We start from the raw sequence: 15,029 nt of genomic DNA, 5'->3' as shown, positions 1-15,029 counted from the left end.
TCTGAAAACAAAAGGCAACACTTACATCCTTTAAACCTTGCATCTAGTCAAGAGATGGAGAGCTAAAACATGCAAAAACTTCTGTGACCTTGTCTCTTAATGTGAGGTAGAACCAGAGAAAGGATCAAGATAACGATGAGAAAGAAGTTGAGTGGGCGGTTCTGGTAATGCAAAAGCACTAGAGCAATGAAATAATGATGAGCCTGACCAGAGACTAGCTTAAGTTACGTCCTGTACAGTCTAAAAGTATTGACTTAGCCAGAACGAATGGAGAGAAGGAAGCAGGGAAGGAGGAGAGCTGCTGAAAGGATTGACAGAAGATTTGTCTGAAGGACAGCGAGAAGTCACAGTAAGTGAAATATGGTTTAAATGTTTAGACTTGGGCTGTTTGTTGGCTATGTATTAGTGTCTGCGGGGTAAGTTTATGTTGTCTTATTTTGTTTCCTTCTCTAAAAAATATGGCATAAATTGTATCAGCCAACAGGTAGTTGCTGTATTAAGCTTTTTCCAGGTCCAGAATGCAATGTATGTGGTTTTGTTTCAGCATAATATAGAACAAGATCAGACGTAATAGCATCAAAACATGCTCTTTTGAAACTAAATAAATATCTCATTTATACACACTGTATTGCTAGAAAAATTGCCTCAACGTCAACGAACAACCAGACAGCTCAGACTCACAAATGCTTAAAAAAACGTTTCTGTGTTCCACAAACTAGGAGGCAGATGTTGATACCGGTCCCCCGTCCGAGGCGACAAGTGCCAGTAGTGATGATGTCAGTGGTGGTTGGACCTACGAGTGGAGTCTGGTCCACAGTCTGAGTCCTGAGTGGGAACTTAATATCTGTGACACTGACATACAATCCAGGTGACTGTATCCTGTATCCAGAAACAGCTTCTTTTTTTTTTACCTTAAACAAGCTGAGCATATCACTTTATGAGCTGCATAACAGCTGACTTAGATGCACTAATCACTTTATTTATGATTACAAAGGATAAAATGATAATGTGTCATTTGAATAAGGTCGCACATTGTGACAAACCCACAACATTTCTTTAAGATGCACCTTAACAATTTTGGTTCCCCATCCCATTCCAACTTTTCTCATTCCCAGCTCGTCAACTAAGGTAGCTTGGTCCGTGGCCTTAAAGCTGCTGTAAGCATGGTCATCTTTTCCGCTAACTTCCTGTTCCCTTTTCAGTTAGCAGTCCTCTCCATTCCCTCTACATCACCACACTAAGACTCCTTTCTCTTCGTTGCAGCTCTTTTTGCGTTTTTTCCATCAGTGTTTTGCGTCGCTTGCTGTGCTTGGTAGTATTAGCCATAACCGGGAGTGCTGGAACTGGTACCTTCACCTGGTCTGCCATTGCTGGTACACGGCAGGATCCTGCTCGCTGTGTGTTCATGAGCACTTAATTCAAGGGCTCTGCAGTCAACGTCACTATAATAACATAATACATACATATGACATATGACTTTTGTAGTTTATTCAAGGTTGTGAAACAGTTGCGGTTTAGTTAGGTTTAGGCATAAAAATGGCTTGTTTAGGTTCAGGAAAATATCATAGTTTGGATTGAAATAGTTAAGTTCAGTCATGTCATTTACATTGCGTTATTACGTACGTTAACTTAAAAACAAATCAATCTTATGGATGGAACCCTGGCCTCCAGGAGGAATGTCTAGCATATGACCCATCAAGTCACCAAACAACTTAGGCAACTTGTTGCTCTTTTTACTAATTGACGAGAGGGGTGCTTTAAGAAGTGATGCTAATGAGAGTGTCAGGCTTAGAAGTGTAAGGCCACTGACCAGGCTGCTGTGATTGATGTGTTGGAAGTAAGGACTGGCCAGAGAAGGCAACTATTGGTGTATGTTACCTGTCGAGCCCCAGACAGACTGTGAGCAACTAGCCTGTGAACACAGCAGAGCAATTAGCAGCCGAAGAACCACATATTTCCTTGTGGAGATCAAACACAGAGCTAAAAAAGGAGTTAAGACTGGACTTACATTCATGAGTTGGCCAGAACACCAGTCCAGGTCTGCCATATCAACTTCATAAAGTTATAATTTGTCACTGTAGTGTTTGCAGGTCGTTTTGCTGCCACAGACTGGTCAAAAAACACATTTATCCTGCCTTGTTCTCTATTGTGTGTATGAAGTCTAATTTCTCCTTCAGAACATGTTCTGATCATGTTACAGTAAATCATTCAGTTTAAAGCTTTCATTTAGGCAAATTCACAATTCAGCACAAATCAAGTTGTAGGAAGAAGCGGGCACGTGAACGATTCTCTCTTCTGTGCCTAGCTTTACATTTTTATCTGCACACTCACGACTACCAATAAAGCTGGTTCATGATGTATCAAAGGATTACAGAGGCGCCAGCTAAATTTAGCGAGTATTGTTCTTTGGATGGACTGCTCAGTGGTTCCACATGATAGTTTGCAAGTGGATCACAGCTGTGCTCCTTCCTGTAAGACGAAAGTATCGTTTTTCACACTCCTTCTAACATTTGTAGGTGCGTCAGCAAGGCAACTTACAGTCCAGTATTTCACTAAATGAAATGTCCATATTTTTAACTTCCTTGTCCATATATCACTGATTACCTTTGTCCTGCCCTCCACCAGCTCTCCAAAACAGTGGGATTGTCCAGAGAGGAGCAGGTCCCTCAGCCCAGAGAGGCTCTGCGAGGCCCAAAGAGATATGACCCGACTGGACCCTGCTCCCCACCGTGGTACTGAAAGCTCCTGGATGGATGAGAGGAGGGGCAGGTCCCGCAGGGCATCAGGTACAGTCACAGGTGTGCCCAGCAACTTCAAATGTATTCCTTCCTTAATGTATGGAGAATAAGTTGATCTTGACCTTGCCTTGTGCAAGCAATTAATTTGTTCTTGTATGATTTTCAGACTCCAGAGGTGACAGGGAAAAAGAGAGTGGCTACTTCTCTCCAGACAGAAGAGGCAATAGAGAGCAGCAAACGGAGGAAGTCAACAAACAAATGTATCGTTACTACGAAAGAGGGCATCCTCTTCCCAGCAACTATGTTCTTGAGCCCAAAGCCTGTGTCCCCTATAGGAACGTCAACCTCGGCTTGCCATCACAGAGGAGGAACCCAGATACATATTTGCAGGAAGCATGGAGAAGTGAATCCCCAGAAAGATACACGTATCACTCCAACTTTAGACGGGGGACTGATTCAGAGAGGAATTCACCAACACGTCACAGCTCTGTAAGCCCGGATCGCTACAAGTTTGCTGGATCTCCTGTTGGAACCCAGAGAAGGAGCTCCCTCTCCCGGATTCAGCCTCGGTCTCACGCCTCCTCTCAGATTCCTTCACATGTTCCCTCTCGGCATACATCCGGCAGATCCAGTCCGTCCCGCAGGAGGGGGTCCATTGCTGCTCGGACTGCCTCACCCCTGAGGGCCAGCTCTTCTCACAGGCGCACAGACTCTTTGCATCTACAGAACGGTAAATATGATGCTCAGAGGGGATGCAGCCCAGAGTTGAGGAGTTCATCACAAGCGTCAAACAAACACAGCTTGGACTCTGAGAAACTCTACAGGAATCTAGAGTCAATCTCACGCCGTGGATCTTCAGCCATCCAGCGAAACTCGTATGAGGGATCTCAAGCATCTCCCAGAACCAGAACCGCTGTCAACAGCTCGGCCAACACTCGGTCTCGCAACAGCCGCGAAGTATCCCCGCCCAGGAACGGCTACAGCACTCACAGCCACAGCCCTCAGAGGGAGACCTACTCCAGAGAAAGCAGACTGAGTCCTTCTCAAGGCTCCTGGCAGGGGTCCGCTCACTCTTTACTCAGCCTCCCACCCTCTCGTGGGTCCTCGTCATCAAGGCGAGGTGTGGACTCTCAAGTGCTCGGTGGTTTGCTGTCACATGTTGCAGTCACAGAAACTGATAAAGGCAATGAGAGGAATGATGCAGTCAGCGGTGAGAGAAGCAGGAGCAGCATGAGGCGAGGCATGGATGCCTTATTGATCTCTGAACCTAAGAAGGCAGCGGTGGAAGTGGACCAGGTACGTATATCAGGTATAACTAGCCAAGCTAGCAGCAAAGCTCTGTCACTCAGTCAATTAGAGTGGACCAGACTGAAATATCTAAACCACTATTGTATAGATTGCAATTAAATTTAGAGCAAACATTCATGGTCACCAGAGGATGAAGCCTACTAGCTTTTGTGAACCCCTGACTTTTTCCTATAGCGCAACCTTGAGGTTGAGCATTTGTGGTTTTACAGTGAAATTATTGTTACCTCACAAGATCACGTGAGCGCACAAATCCCTCTTGTGGCTGAGCAAACAGGCTTTGAACCAGTCAGTGCTGTAAGAGGAACTAGGTGCTGCCAGATGTGAAACAAACATGAAAAGAGACTGTTTGAAAATAACAATAGCAGAGGTTAGCACATGTGTTGCTATAGCATCAATTATAAAAAAAACATTTATTAATGTCATTGTAAGAGGGGCAAAGAAGGGCAAAGAACAGCACTGATGGCTTTTCTGGATGGAGAGATATATCAGTTCTTCTTCCAACTGACTTCGGTAACAGTGTGATTTATTAACGGGTACTGCTGCAGGTCACGCCCGTTCCCGATTGGAACAAAGTTTCATACTGTTTTAAGTTAAATTATTGTTTACTGTTTCGTTTCAGCTTTCTGTTTCTGTTTGGTTAAGTTTGGGTAACAGAAATAATTGATTGGGTTTAAAAAAAAACATGGTTTGGGTTCAAAAAGGTTAGGGTTAGCATTAAAGTATCATTGTTAACCATAGATCCTATGTTGACATGCTAACATTAGAATTCATCTCAAAGCATCGTTGTGCCTCAATGTAGCCTCACAGAACTGCTAGCTGGAGAATCTCTGTACCACACATCACATAATTAATCTCTTTGAATTTAAGGTGGGGATGACGATCGATGACTACATCGTTCTGGCTGATATTCCAAAGATCCTGCTAGAGTCAGAAGAGGAGCCTCCAGGGCTGAGGAGGAGGAACCAGAGCCCCAGTCCATGTAGGAATCAGCTTCGGACTTACAGGTTGGTGGTATGACACATGATACTGCACGGTATCATGTTATAGAATCAATTCATGGATAAGAGATAAGAGATAACAGAAGTCCCACGTTCATGCATTCCTCGTGGTGCGTTTCTTTAAAGTGTTCTTTTGGTGGCTGTAAAATTAGGATAAATGTAGTGTAGCAAGTAGAAAATACTTTGAAGTTGCTTTTGATATGACCGTGAATAATTATTTTAGTTATGGCTGGAGAAAAGAGAAGTGTCCCTGAAGCCTTTGCAGAGGTATGAGAAAATCTAGAAGAATCAGAAGGAAGAAACAGATGTGAAATGGGCCTTTTGAATGTTTATAATAAACATAATTTATGTGATTGTCAACGATTTAAACACAATCTATGTTTCCTCTACTCACTTTCTTTACACATGTTTTCGTCTCTGAAGGTATCAAGATGAAGTAGACACCTACAGTTCGAGGATTGAGTCAGACGAGAGGGGGAGAGGCAGAGAGAGAGGCAGAGACAGACGAGAGAAATGTCGGGACTCTGAGAACGGCCGATCATCTCGAAGACAGTCAACCTCATCTCTTCACACACAGGTACGATGCTGTCACTGCAGATATCGCAATGAAATCCATGTTGAAACAGCACCTTTTGTAATCCTTCTATTCATTCTATCAAAGAGTTCAGGTAATCAAAGTGGAAAACACAGATCCTTAAAGGTGAAGGAGCGATCTCCTATTGAACGCCCGCAGACAGAGGTGAGAACGGTCCCATTACTTTCTCCATCCGTATAAATCACATGAGTGTTTGGAGGAAAATGGGTCATTCATACATTCATTCTAAAGTAGCTCCCTGATATTTTTTTCAGCTCTTTTGCCTCAGGCATTCCTCTCACAGAAGCACCTTGCAGGGAGAAAAAAACCCATTAGTTAGCACTCTTATGTTTGAGGGCAGCATGTTCATATGATTTATCATCTTATTAATAGATTCTAGGATGGTTCAAACCTCTGTATCCTGCAGTGTCAGCGCTGCTGTGTCATGCCTCAAACCTCTGACTCAGCAAACACAGAAGGATGGATGGTCACACAATGAAACATTCAAAATGTTGTTATTGCAAAGCTATGAATCACATGCAACCGGGAAACGTTTGCAGTAGATCAGAAACCCTGACAACATTTCCAATGAGCATAATAAAGGCTACACATGTGACTTCCTCATTTCACTGCACACCATGCATGTTTTTCTCCCTCAATGTCTCTTTTTTTCTGTCCCCTACATAATATGTTTTGGACAATATGGTGCATGCACGGTAAGTATTTTACGTTATTTTAAAAAGCTAAAATGCTTTCATAGCACCTGCTTTCTTTAAATTCCGTTTTTTTCTGTTCTTCTTTCTCTTCCCCATTCCCTCCCTTTTAACAATAACGATCACAGTTCTCAAAAACGACACCCCTTCCGTTTTTACGTTCCCATTCGGCAGCATATTTCCCAGTTCTCAGCCTTTAAAGTCTTGCCTGACTCTCTATGCATGCTTCAGGGTGAAGTGGTTATCACACATCACGTCTGTCTGCATCTGACAGTTTCCGTTTCCTGTAGTTTCATGATGTGAAGTGTGAGACAGAAACCACTACAGAATGCTCTCCGACAGCTTCTTCTTAATACTTTAATTTCAGTTGTTGATATGTGAAGGGATGGATGTCCAGACTGGATGAACATGGCAAGGTAAATAGTAGTTGTTCTTCCGATGTAATCTTTAAAAAGGCAATGTCATAAATATTCTGATTCCTGCTGAAACCACATTCTCGCATCCTCAACTAGACTCAACCTCTAGGCTACCTACAATATAAAGAAGTTCACACAACAGTAAAGTCAGTCGATGTGTGTGACACTTCCACAACAAATTAATGTAATATTCTTTACTGTGTTTTGCTCAGTGGATGAAACACTGGTTTGTTCTGGGCGAAACTTCCCTGAGGTACTACAGAGACTCGGAGGTTGAGGAGGTAAGACCTGACTCATGACATTAAAATGACTTCAGATTTTCTTTTTTCTTTCAGTCTAGACGCAGTAATTTGAAGGGTTTTGTGTTGGTTTTCACAAATGATTCGACTTGTTCATCTTTTGGTGTTTTGGGTGACAAACTTATTAGACTAAATTTAAGCTCTTCTTAATGTGATGCAGTCAGATGATCTAGACGGAGAGATCCACCTGAAGTCCTGTGTGAACGTGTCAGACTGTGATGTAGAGAAGAACTATGGACTCCAAATACAAGTATGTGTTTACTGTTCATGTGTTTTGCTCAGTGTGTTGTACAGTTGAGCATCAGACAGATGGACAGTCAAGAGACACCCCCCCTCCCCAATTTCCTCATCAAGTACATGTGTGGCTGCTGCTTCCTGTTTAACAGTCTGTATGTGTGTGTGTGTGTGTGTGTGTGTATGTGTGTGTGTGTGTGTGTGTGTTTGCTTTTGATCTCGTCCAGACAAAGAGAGCAGTGTTCACTCTCTCTGCTATGACCTCCAGAATACGGCGGAACTGGGTGAAGTTACTAAAGCAGGCGATCCAGAACAACACGCAGTGAGTCTGACTTTGTGCTGGGAGACAGTGCTGCAGGAAGCATTCAGAGCCTCTACTTAAGTAAAAGTACAACGGTTTTAATAAAGCATACAAATTTACATTGTTTACTGCAGATAAGATAAGTTAAGACTGTTTGATTATTATATATTAAATGATTTGATTATGATTTATGATGCCACTCTTAAAGTAACTAATATTAAATGTGGTTAAGTAACAAAAGCACAGCTATTAGTAAATTATATATATATTTACATGTATTATCAGTATATACTGTCTATAGATCAACCTGGCTCATTAACGGATCTGATATTCAATATTTTTCAGATTATCTGAATAATGTGCAGATAAAACAATAAACATAAATGCACCACTTTAGCTGTGATGCAACAAGCAATCTGCGAAATATCTAGTTACCAAAATGATCAAATAAATGTAGTGGAGTAGAAGTATGACATAGCAGAATATGAAAATGCTTAGCTAATGCACAAGTACCTCAAAATTGTAGTTAGGTACAGTACTTAAGACGATGTAGTAAGTTACATTCCATCACTGTATAGCACTGTACTAATTACAAAAAAGGGCATCCCACATGGTGATCATGTGACGTTTAAAATGTTATTCCTGCAAAAAAATGATATTAAAATCCACAATCCGACTCAAACAAACAGGCTTTGACCTGAAAATTTCTGAACACTGTGGAGAAATCCAGACGATGTGATTGGGTGGTCTGTCTGTAGTGAACCCCTCTATCATCTTTCTTCTCATCTGTAACACTACCCTCCTGTCTTTCCCTTATTCTTAACCTCAGCCAATCAGACACCGGCAGCGAGAAAGAGAACCCCCTCTCCCGCAGACCGTCGTCATGCCAACCCCCTGCTCGGTTCACCTGCCAGAACTCCGGCTATGAACCCGCCACTTCCACCTCCATCGCCACAGCTGCAAACTCCCGTCGGGCTGGCCACAACCACCATAGTGTAGACGGGGATCTGGACTTGTCTCCAGCCAGTCAGAGAGAGGAAGGGGAGGGCTGGGACCGCGAGCAAGCAAAGCGATTGGAGGAGAGGAACAAGTGGTTTGAGGAGGGGGTTCCTTTAGGTGAGATGGGCAGCAGGTGGGACTCCATGGAGCTGAAAAGGGGGAGTGTGCCTGTGCCTGTTATAGAGACCATGGACTCAGAGGTCAGCCAAAAGTGGGCAGAACTTGAGAAAATGTCCTTTAGTGACTTGAGCGCGCAGTCTCTCATTGGAGCACAGGCTGATCAGTCAAACACCCAGCAGGCATCACAGCAGGCGTATCAGTCGAACCCTGAAGAGGGTGAACAGTCTGTCACTGTGTCAGAAACTGATATATCGAACTCAAAGGGAGCTCTTCCAACTATAAATGGAGCCCAAACCATTCAAACCAACACAGCTGAAGCACTTCAAAAGGAGGTAAGACAGAACTTAAAGGATAAATCCACCAATTCCTAAGCGTTAAAGGGTGTTTAGTGGTCTTGGTGAGTACTGCATATGTGATAAAGTAGCATAAAGCCTTTCAGGGTTACATAGGAAGCTGCATGTAATCTGATAAACTGTCTCCTGTGATGTCACCCATTGGTGAAGTTGCATTGTGGGTAATGTGAAAAGCAGTCCACTGGTCTAGCCTTGAAATCCTGTAAAAAAAACAAAAAAAAACAAAAAAAACCCGATTTATCAAAATCACCTTTATATTCCTTGCATTGTTCTTCCTTTTCAAAACATGCCGCCTACATTACCCACAATGCAATTTAGCCACTGAATGACATCACATGAGACACTTAATCAGATTACATGCAGCTTCCTCTGGAGCCACAGAAGGCTTTATACTACTTCTTTCACACATGTAGTAGTACTCCCCAACACATGTCAACACAGTTTAATGTGAAGAATTAGTGGAGTTACCCTTTAGAGCCACTCCATTGAAAAAAGTGACATTCCTTTTAAGTGTTTTTAATGAAAGGAAATAATTTAAACCTCCATAAGTGATCCTTTTCCCCCTCCATACATCCATCTTCCAGGCCCTCTCTCTTCGAAAGCAAGTGGAGAGCATTAAGAGGGAGCGCGCGGCCATGGCGATTGAAGTTGAGAGTCCGTGTGGCCCCGGGGCCCCTTGTAGGGCCAGACTAGAAGCAATGGAAGCAGCCCATCAGAAAGCACTGCAAGAACTGCAGGAGAAACACAAGAGGGAGATCAGGGAACTGGAGGAACAGAGAGACAGGATGCTGCAGGAGGAGAGCAAGACAGCTGCTAAAGGTAAAGCAGAAGATGAGCAACGGTGGCTCAGGAGTGACAATTTGACACGTTAGTTACATGGATTTCCTTCTTACGTTTCTTTTGCTAAATAAATCTTGTAACCTATCCCTCTTTGTATTACATGTTTTTATGTCTTTTAAAATCACACTTTGTTCTGTTCATCAAAGCGATGGAGACACTGAGAGCGGCTCACAGAGAGGAGCTGGAGAGAGAGGTGGAGAAGGCCAGGAGGTTGGCTGGAGGAGCTGAACATGTGGATACTTCGTACCACATGTAAGTATATCACAGTCACTCTGTTATCATACTGAGAGATCCGGTTCTCCATCTCGCAGGCTCTCGCTGCAGGCTCAAGATGTTTTCCACCCAGCCATGACCCCTTGCATGATAGTGCATTAAAATTCACTCCATAACTCGTGTGTTTGTGCGTGTCAGGCCACCGGCGGATGTCTTGCATAGTGAGTTAGATGTGCTGTCAGAGCGCTACTCTCAGACATGCCTGCAGCTGAGCCGCACCGAGCAGAGCAGCAGGGGCCGAGAGACTGACCTTGGTTGCAAGGAGAGAGAGCTGGAGCAGCTGAGAAGAGAGAACCAGGTTTACATACATGCCTTATTTCTACCAACTTACAGATTGTTTCAATAATTGCCATCAAAGGTCATGTTTAGTTCTTATAGGGTTAAATTACAAAGGACACATAATTGGCTACATCAAATTAACCTAATACTTGTGCTAAAAATCTCTTTTCAGGAGCTTAAGGCCAAACTGGCAGAAGAGATCAGCCGCATGCGATACTTCATTACAGGCCAGAGGGCGGACATGGTATCTCTTGGCAGCACTGAGCGTTCTGCGTCAGAAGTGGAGGTATTGATAGTAATAAGTTCAATGGTTGTCCCTAAATTAGATCCTACATAATCTCAACTCAACCTCTTTCCGCATCCCAACCCAGTTTCATGTACAGCAGCTGAATAATAACTTGGACTTGAAGGACAAATATTGACATTACTGTCATCATGGGAAGGCAGAGAGCAACATTTGACACATGTGCTGTGAGAGTTTGGACCCACTTTAGTAAAACAAATTAATCAAAGAATTGTTACTGTTTTGTCTCATAACCTCTTTAACGACTCCCTGTTGCAACATTGTCACCTGTTCATTTTTTTTACTGGTGCCCTCATTTGTGTTAAGCATCTCTGGTCGGTCACATTCTCACACAGCACATACTGCCATCTAGTGCGTGTTTGAGAATACCAATCCAGCACGTCGCTTGTGCTAAAGTTAAAGGTTTAACAGATAGACTTCATGAAGTCCAACATCAGTGGTACAAGTAATATACCAGTGTAAAAATACTCCATTACATAAGTACCTCGCTCAAAGTGTATTTGTTATGTTATGACATTAATAGTTTAATTGTTAATCATACATGAATGTATATAAACTTGTGGCATTTTTTTTAAGTCATGTTTTGAGTACATATTTTATAAGGTGATCATGTTTTGCACATACATTCTACTTAATCAACAAAGTAACTACAGTAGATGTTAAAAAAAACAGGTAGTGGAGTAAAGTTTGGAGTAGCATGAAAAAGAACCACTTAAGTAAAATACAAGCAGTGTTGTAAAAAGTGCCCAAAAGGCATACTTGAATAAAAATAGAGATATCGTGTTAAAATATTAGTTTGGTAGAAGTGAAAGTCACCCAAACATCACATATATTTATATGTATACTGTATGCTATGGTTGCCTAGCTTATTGTTGGATCAGACATTCTGCATTTTTCTGATTATCGGAAATAGTGCCGTTTTGTTTTTAGCTTTATCTGTATAATTAGCAATAAAATACATTTGTTTTAAATGAGCTACCCTGGCTCTGATGCAGCATTCTGGATGGTGACTATTAACTAAAGTTATCAAATACTTGTAGTGGAATAAAACTTACAAAATATGACTCAAATATGTAGTGGGGTGGGAGAAAAGCAGCAGGAAATAGAAATGCTCAAGTGAAGTAAAGTGCTTGAGTAAATGTCTCCACCACTGCTTCACAACATTTTAAGGTTAACTGGATAATAGTAAGATGTCACGTTTTTCTTTTCAGACAATACTAAGGGCAAAAGACAATGAGGTGCAATATCTTCAAAAAGAAATCAGCTGTCTACAGAATGAAGTTCAGTCTCTTACCAAGGTATGTTTTATGATCTGATCTCCTATATTATCTAAAAATTACACTTTATATGTTGTACCTTTACAACTTGGACTTTCCTGTTTTATCTAACCTTTACTTTAGGAGAAAGAAGCAGCTTATGAGCGTTACAAGCTGGCGTATGTAGAGCTGAATGAAATGAGGGGTCGTAGCCAGTTGGAGAGGGGCTCCCTCAACGAACACTTGAGACTGGCCAACGCTGTACTGCAGGAGGGAGCGAGGCAGACCTGACCAATAAGGACAAGTGTTTAGAAACTTACCTTGAAGAACAGGGACATCAAGCCAATATAAAGTATTTGTTGACATGACGGGATATCACTATTGTGTACTTGGAAACCACCATGCAAAGACTCAATAACAACATATTCATGTTCAATAACAACAAGTGTTTATTCGTGTGTAATCGACTCTGTTTATTGAGTGACAGACACAAACATGCAAACAAGAGTGAAGGCATAACCTTTTTTTGATAGCCTCACATGATATGGCATTTCAATAAATGAATTTAATGTAAACAACATAAACAGCATAGGAGAGAGGAAGGAGATGGGTTGAGATCAGGGATTTGGTAGTCAAATTGTCCCATCTTCTCTGCCTTCCTTGTGCTGGCTAGTATTCACTCTGTTGAGGTAAATAAAAAAAAAACAGTTCATCAGTTTTCTACAGTTACCAGTTGTCTTGATTGCAAACATGCCACAAACTACATGTTTTGAAATGGAGCTGACACACCCTTTACACAAGATCAGGCATAAAAGAGATTGGAGCAACAGTGTTAAAAGGTTAAATAAGGCGCGGCTAATGTATACTTTGACTTTACCTTTTATTTTCTGTCATTAGCTCAGTCATCGTCGTCGTCGTCCTCAGGGACAAAGATGTCATGCTCCTCCAAGAGAGCGGCAAAGTTCTTGCTGATCAGAGTTCCCACATACAGGAAAGGCACCACCACTATTGTCATACGGATAAGACCAAAGGGTGTCTGGAAAACACGAGGAATTGTCAAGTGTTTATTCAAGGGAGGAGACGCATGGACTGTTCAGATTACTTAAAATATTCATTATTAATCTCCCCTCATTTTGCTCTAGATTATTTTAATCCAGATTTGTGATTATGAGCAAATGTAACAGAACCTAAATACAAATCGAATCTTCGAAGAGATTATAGCAGAGCCAACCATTACTGTTGCTGCAATGCAGCCAGATCCAGAAGCCCCTAACAAAAAACAAAATTTGTTGGCAGCAGACCACAAAGGTTGTGTCCTGCATTAACATACATTTTCAGGTTCAATCATACGACAATCTTCTATCATAGGAAAGAATTGTTGTAATATTACATGTATAAATTAAAACACAATAGCTACAGACATGATGGGGCCTTCATGATGGGTCCTGCTGTTTTGAGAGCGTCTCTGCCAAAATCTAGTTTAAAAAACTTTATCATCTTAGTACTTATTCCTACATTGTTTTTTCTTAAACTTAAGCAGTACATCTTGAAAAGCTAATATTTCAGCAGAGCAATAAAGAAATACGTTGGGAGGATTGGGGTGTTATTTGGGCACCACAGCAGGTTGATCCAGCCATGAGTGGAACAATTCTTAAGCTTTTTTGACAACATATTCCAATTTGGACCTTGGCTGGGGCCTTGAGAGGGATTTTTCTGTTTGTTCCAGTTATACTATACTGTCTAAGAAAAGGTGAATTAGAGGCTAATTAACGACTATCCCTTTAGTCAAGATTGTGAACTTGACCCATACATCAGAAACACTCCATTGGCTTAAAACATTCAGATGTTAGGAAAGCTTCCCCTACAGCCAACTGTGTACGTGCTGTTCATTTGTAAATTAATTTAATTGCGTTGGATAGTTACAGTATTAAAAAAAGAGGACCTTAGTTAAAGGCTTTATTAACATATACCCTTCATTTTCCTCGACCTTTCTTGACAACTATGCACTCCAAGATGTCAAACGTTTGTGCCATTTACTTACACGCCACGCAAAACATCTGATCACAAGATAATCCTCTAATTATACATTATTTCAAGTGCTTTTGTAAATCTCCACTTCAATCCAGAATCTGACTTGAATTGGCTATATCAGCGGTAATATAGTACTTCCTGAAAGTACCTTTAGCTTCGTGTAAACATACGCTCATTGGCTGACTTGACTGCAACAGCTCGTATCCTGCATTTCTATTCGCCGCAGCTTGTGTCAATCCAGTGACAAGTCCCGCCTACGGTATCACTCATATTTCATGTCGGTTTTTCACTCGGTAACCGAGGCAGAAAGAAACTTACTTTATCCGGTTTAGGTAAGATTGCCCCCGATGGCGTTGATACCGCCGTCCTGCTTTGAGTCGCCCTGGATATGTTTGATGTTTTCAAGCCGGTGTTACGGCTCATAACCCCCATATTTTGGGTAGAAAGGCGCAGTGGGAGCCGCAGTAACCTAGTCGCCATTTTTCCAGTATATCTAATGGGTGGGACGTCTCTGTGGCTGGACTGGGATGCCTTTTATGGGCGTGTCGTGACGTTTGACGTGAAACACCAGCAGTATTTGATGCATCAATTAAATTAATGAAATACTTTCAAATTAAACTGTGTTGTATGGCCAAGAGATTTTACGTCAAATGTACGTAGCGTGATAACGATCACTGACGTCCCCAGATGCTGTGTAATGTATTTAATTCTCACAAATTAAAAAATGAAATCCTTCTCAGAAACCATTTATTTACAAGTCACTACGATATAAAACAGTGTCATCAACCTAGTCCATTTGAAGTTTATATTGAATTTTAAGTTTAATTTTGTTCTTCAAACGTTAAATTGAGGGGTTATATTTACAAGGATAGTATAACCTCTGAGCCAGATTAGTGTTTGTTGAATTTACCCAGTCTGATCTGACTTGACTTGATACCTTTTTTTTGTAAAAACAACCACAACATAAATATAAATATGTTTTCCAAATGTATT

The 15,029-nt window shown here is 41.6% G+C and overlaps 2 protein-coding genes across 2 annotated transcripts; one reads left to right on the top strand and one right to left on the bottom strand.

Moving 5' to 3' along the window:
* Positions 1-263: 263 nt before the first annotated feature.
* On the top strand, positions 264-12,468 carry LOC115585969 (rootletin-like). Its single transcript, XM_030424669.1, has 18 exons — positions 264-349; positions 720-868; positions 2,626-2,786; positions 2,905-4,034; positions 4,914-5,050; positions 5,468-5,621; positions 5,706-5,783; positions 6,715-6,747; positions 6,960-7,028; positions 7,207-7,296; positions 7,508-7,602; positions 8,411-9,032; positions 9,638-9,872; positions 10,040-10,145; positions 10,305-10,464; positions 10,618-10,731; positions 11,961-12,047; positions 12,150-12,468. Exons 3-18 carry the CDS (start codon positions 2,702-2,704, stop codon positions 12,294-12,296), a joined length of 3,342 nt encoding a protein of 1,113 aa, XP_030280529.1. The 5' UTR covers positions 264-349; positions 720-868; positions 2,626-2,701; the 3' UTR covers positions 12,297-12,468.
* smdt1b (single-pass membrane protein with aspartate-rich tail 1b) lies at positions 12,437-14,572 on the bottom strand. Its single transcript, XM_030424694.1, has 3 exons — positions 14,355-14,572; positions 12,883-13,041; positions 12,437-12,686 (listed from the first exon to the last, which is right to left on the bottom strand). The coding sequence occupies exons 1-2, from the start codon at positions 14,514-14,516 to the stop codon at positions 12,904-12,906; spliced, it is 300 nt and encodes a 99-aa protein (XP_030280554.1). The 5' UTR covers positions 14,517-14,572; the 3' UTR covers positions 12,437-12,686; positions 12,883-12,903.
* Positions 14,573-15,029: the final 457 nt, after the last annotated feature.

This window comes from Sparus aurata, chromosome 1 (assembly GCF_900880675.1).
Source record: "Sparus aurata chromosome 1, fSpaAur1.1, whole genome shotgun sequence".
NCBI lineage: Eukaryota > Metazoa > Chordata > Actinopteri > Spariformes > Sparidae > Sparus > Sparus aurata.
Note: the sequence above shows the minus strand (reverse complement) of the source record. Positions and strands in the feature narration are given on the sequence as shown.

Excerpts from the sequence above, each read along its gene's own strand:
- LOC115585969 (XM_030424669.1), top strand. The coding sequence starts at position 2,702 with ATGACCCGACTGGACCCTGCTCCCCACCGTGGTACTGAAAGCTCCTGG. Across the intron at positions 10,146-10,304 it reads GTGGATACTTCGTACCACAT|GCCACCGGCGGATGTCTTGC; the intron begins GTAAGTATATCA and ends TGTGCGTGTCAG. Across the intron at positions 12,048-12,149 it reads AAGTTCAGTCTCTTACCAAG|GAGAAAGAAGCAGCTTATGA; the intron begins GTATGTTTTATG and ends CCTTTACTTTAG.
- smdt1b (XM_030424694.1), bottom strand. The coding sequence starts at position 14,516 with ATGGCGACTAGGTTACTGCGGCTCCCACTGCGCCTTTCTACCCAAAAT. Across the intron at positions 13,042-14,354 it reads TCTTACCTAAACCGGATAAA|ACACCCTTTGGTCTTATCCG; the intron begins GTAAGTTTCTTT and ends CGTGTTTTCCAG.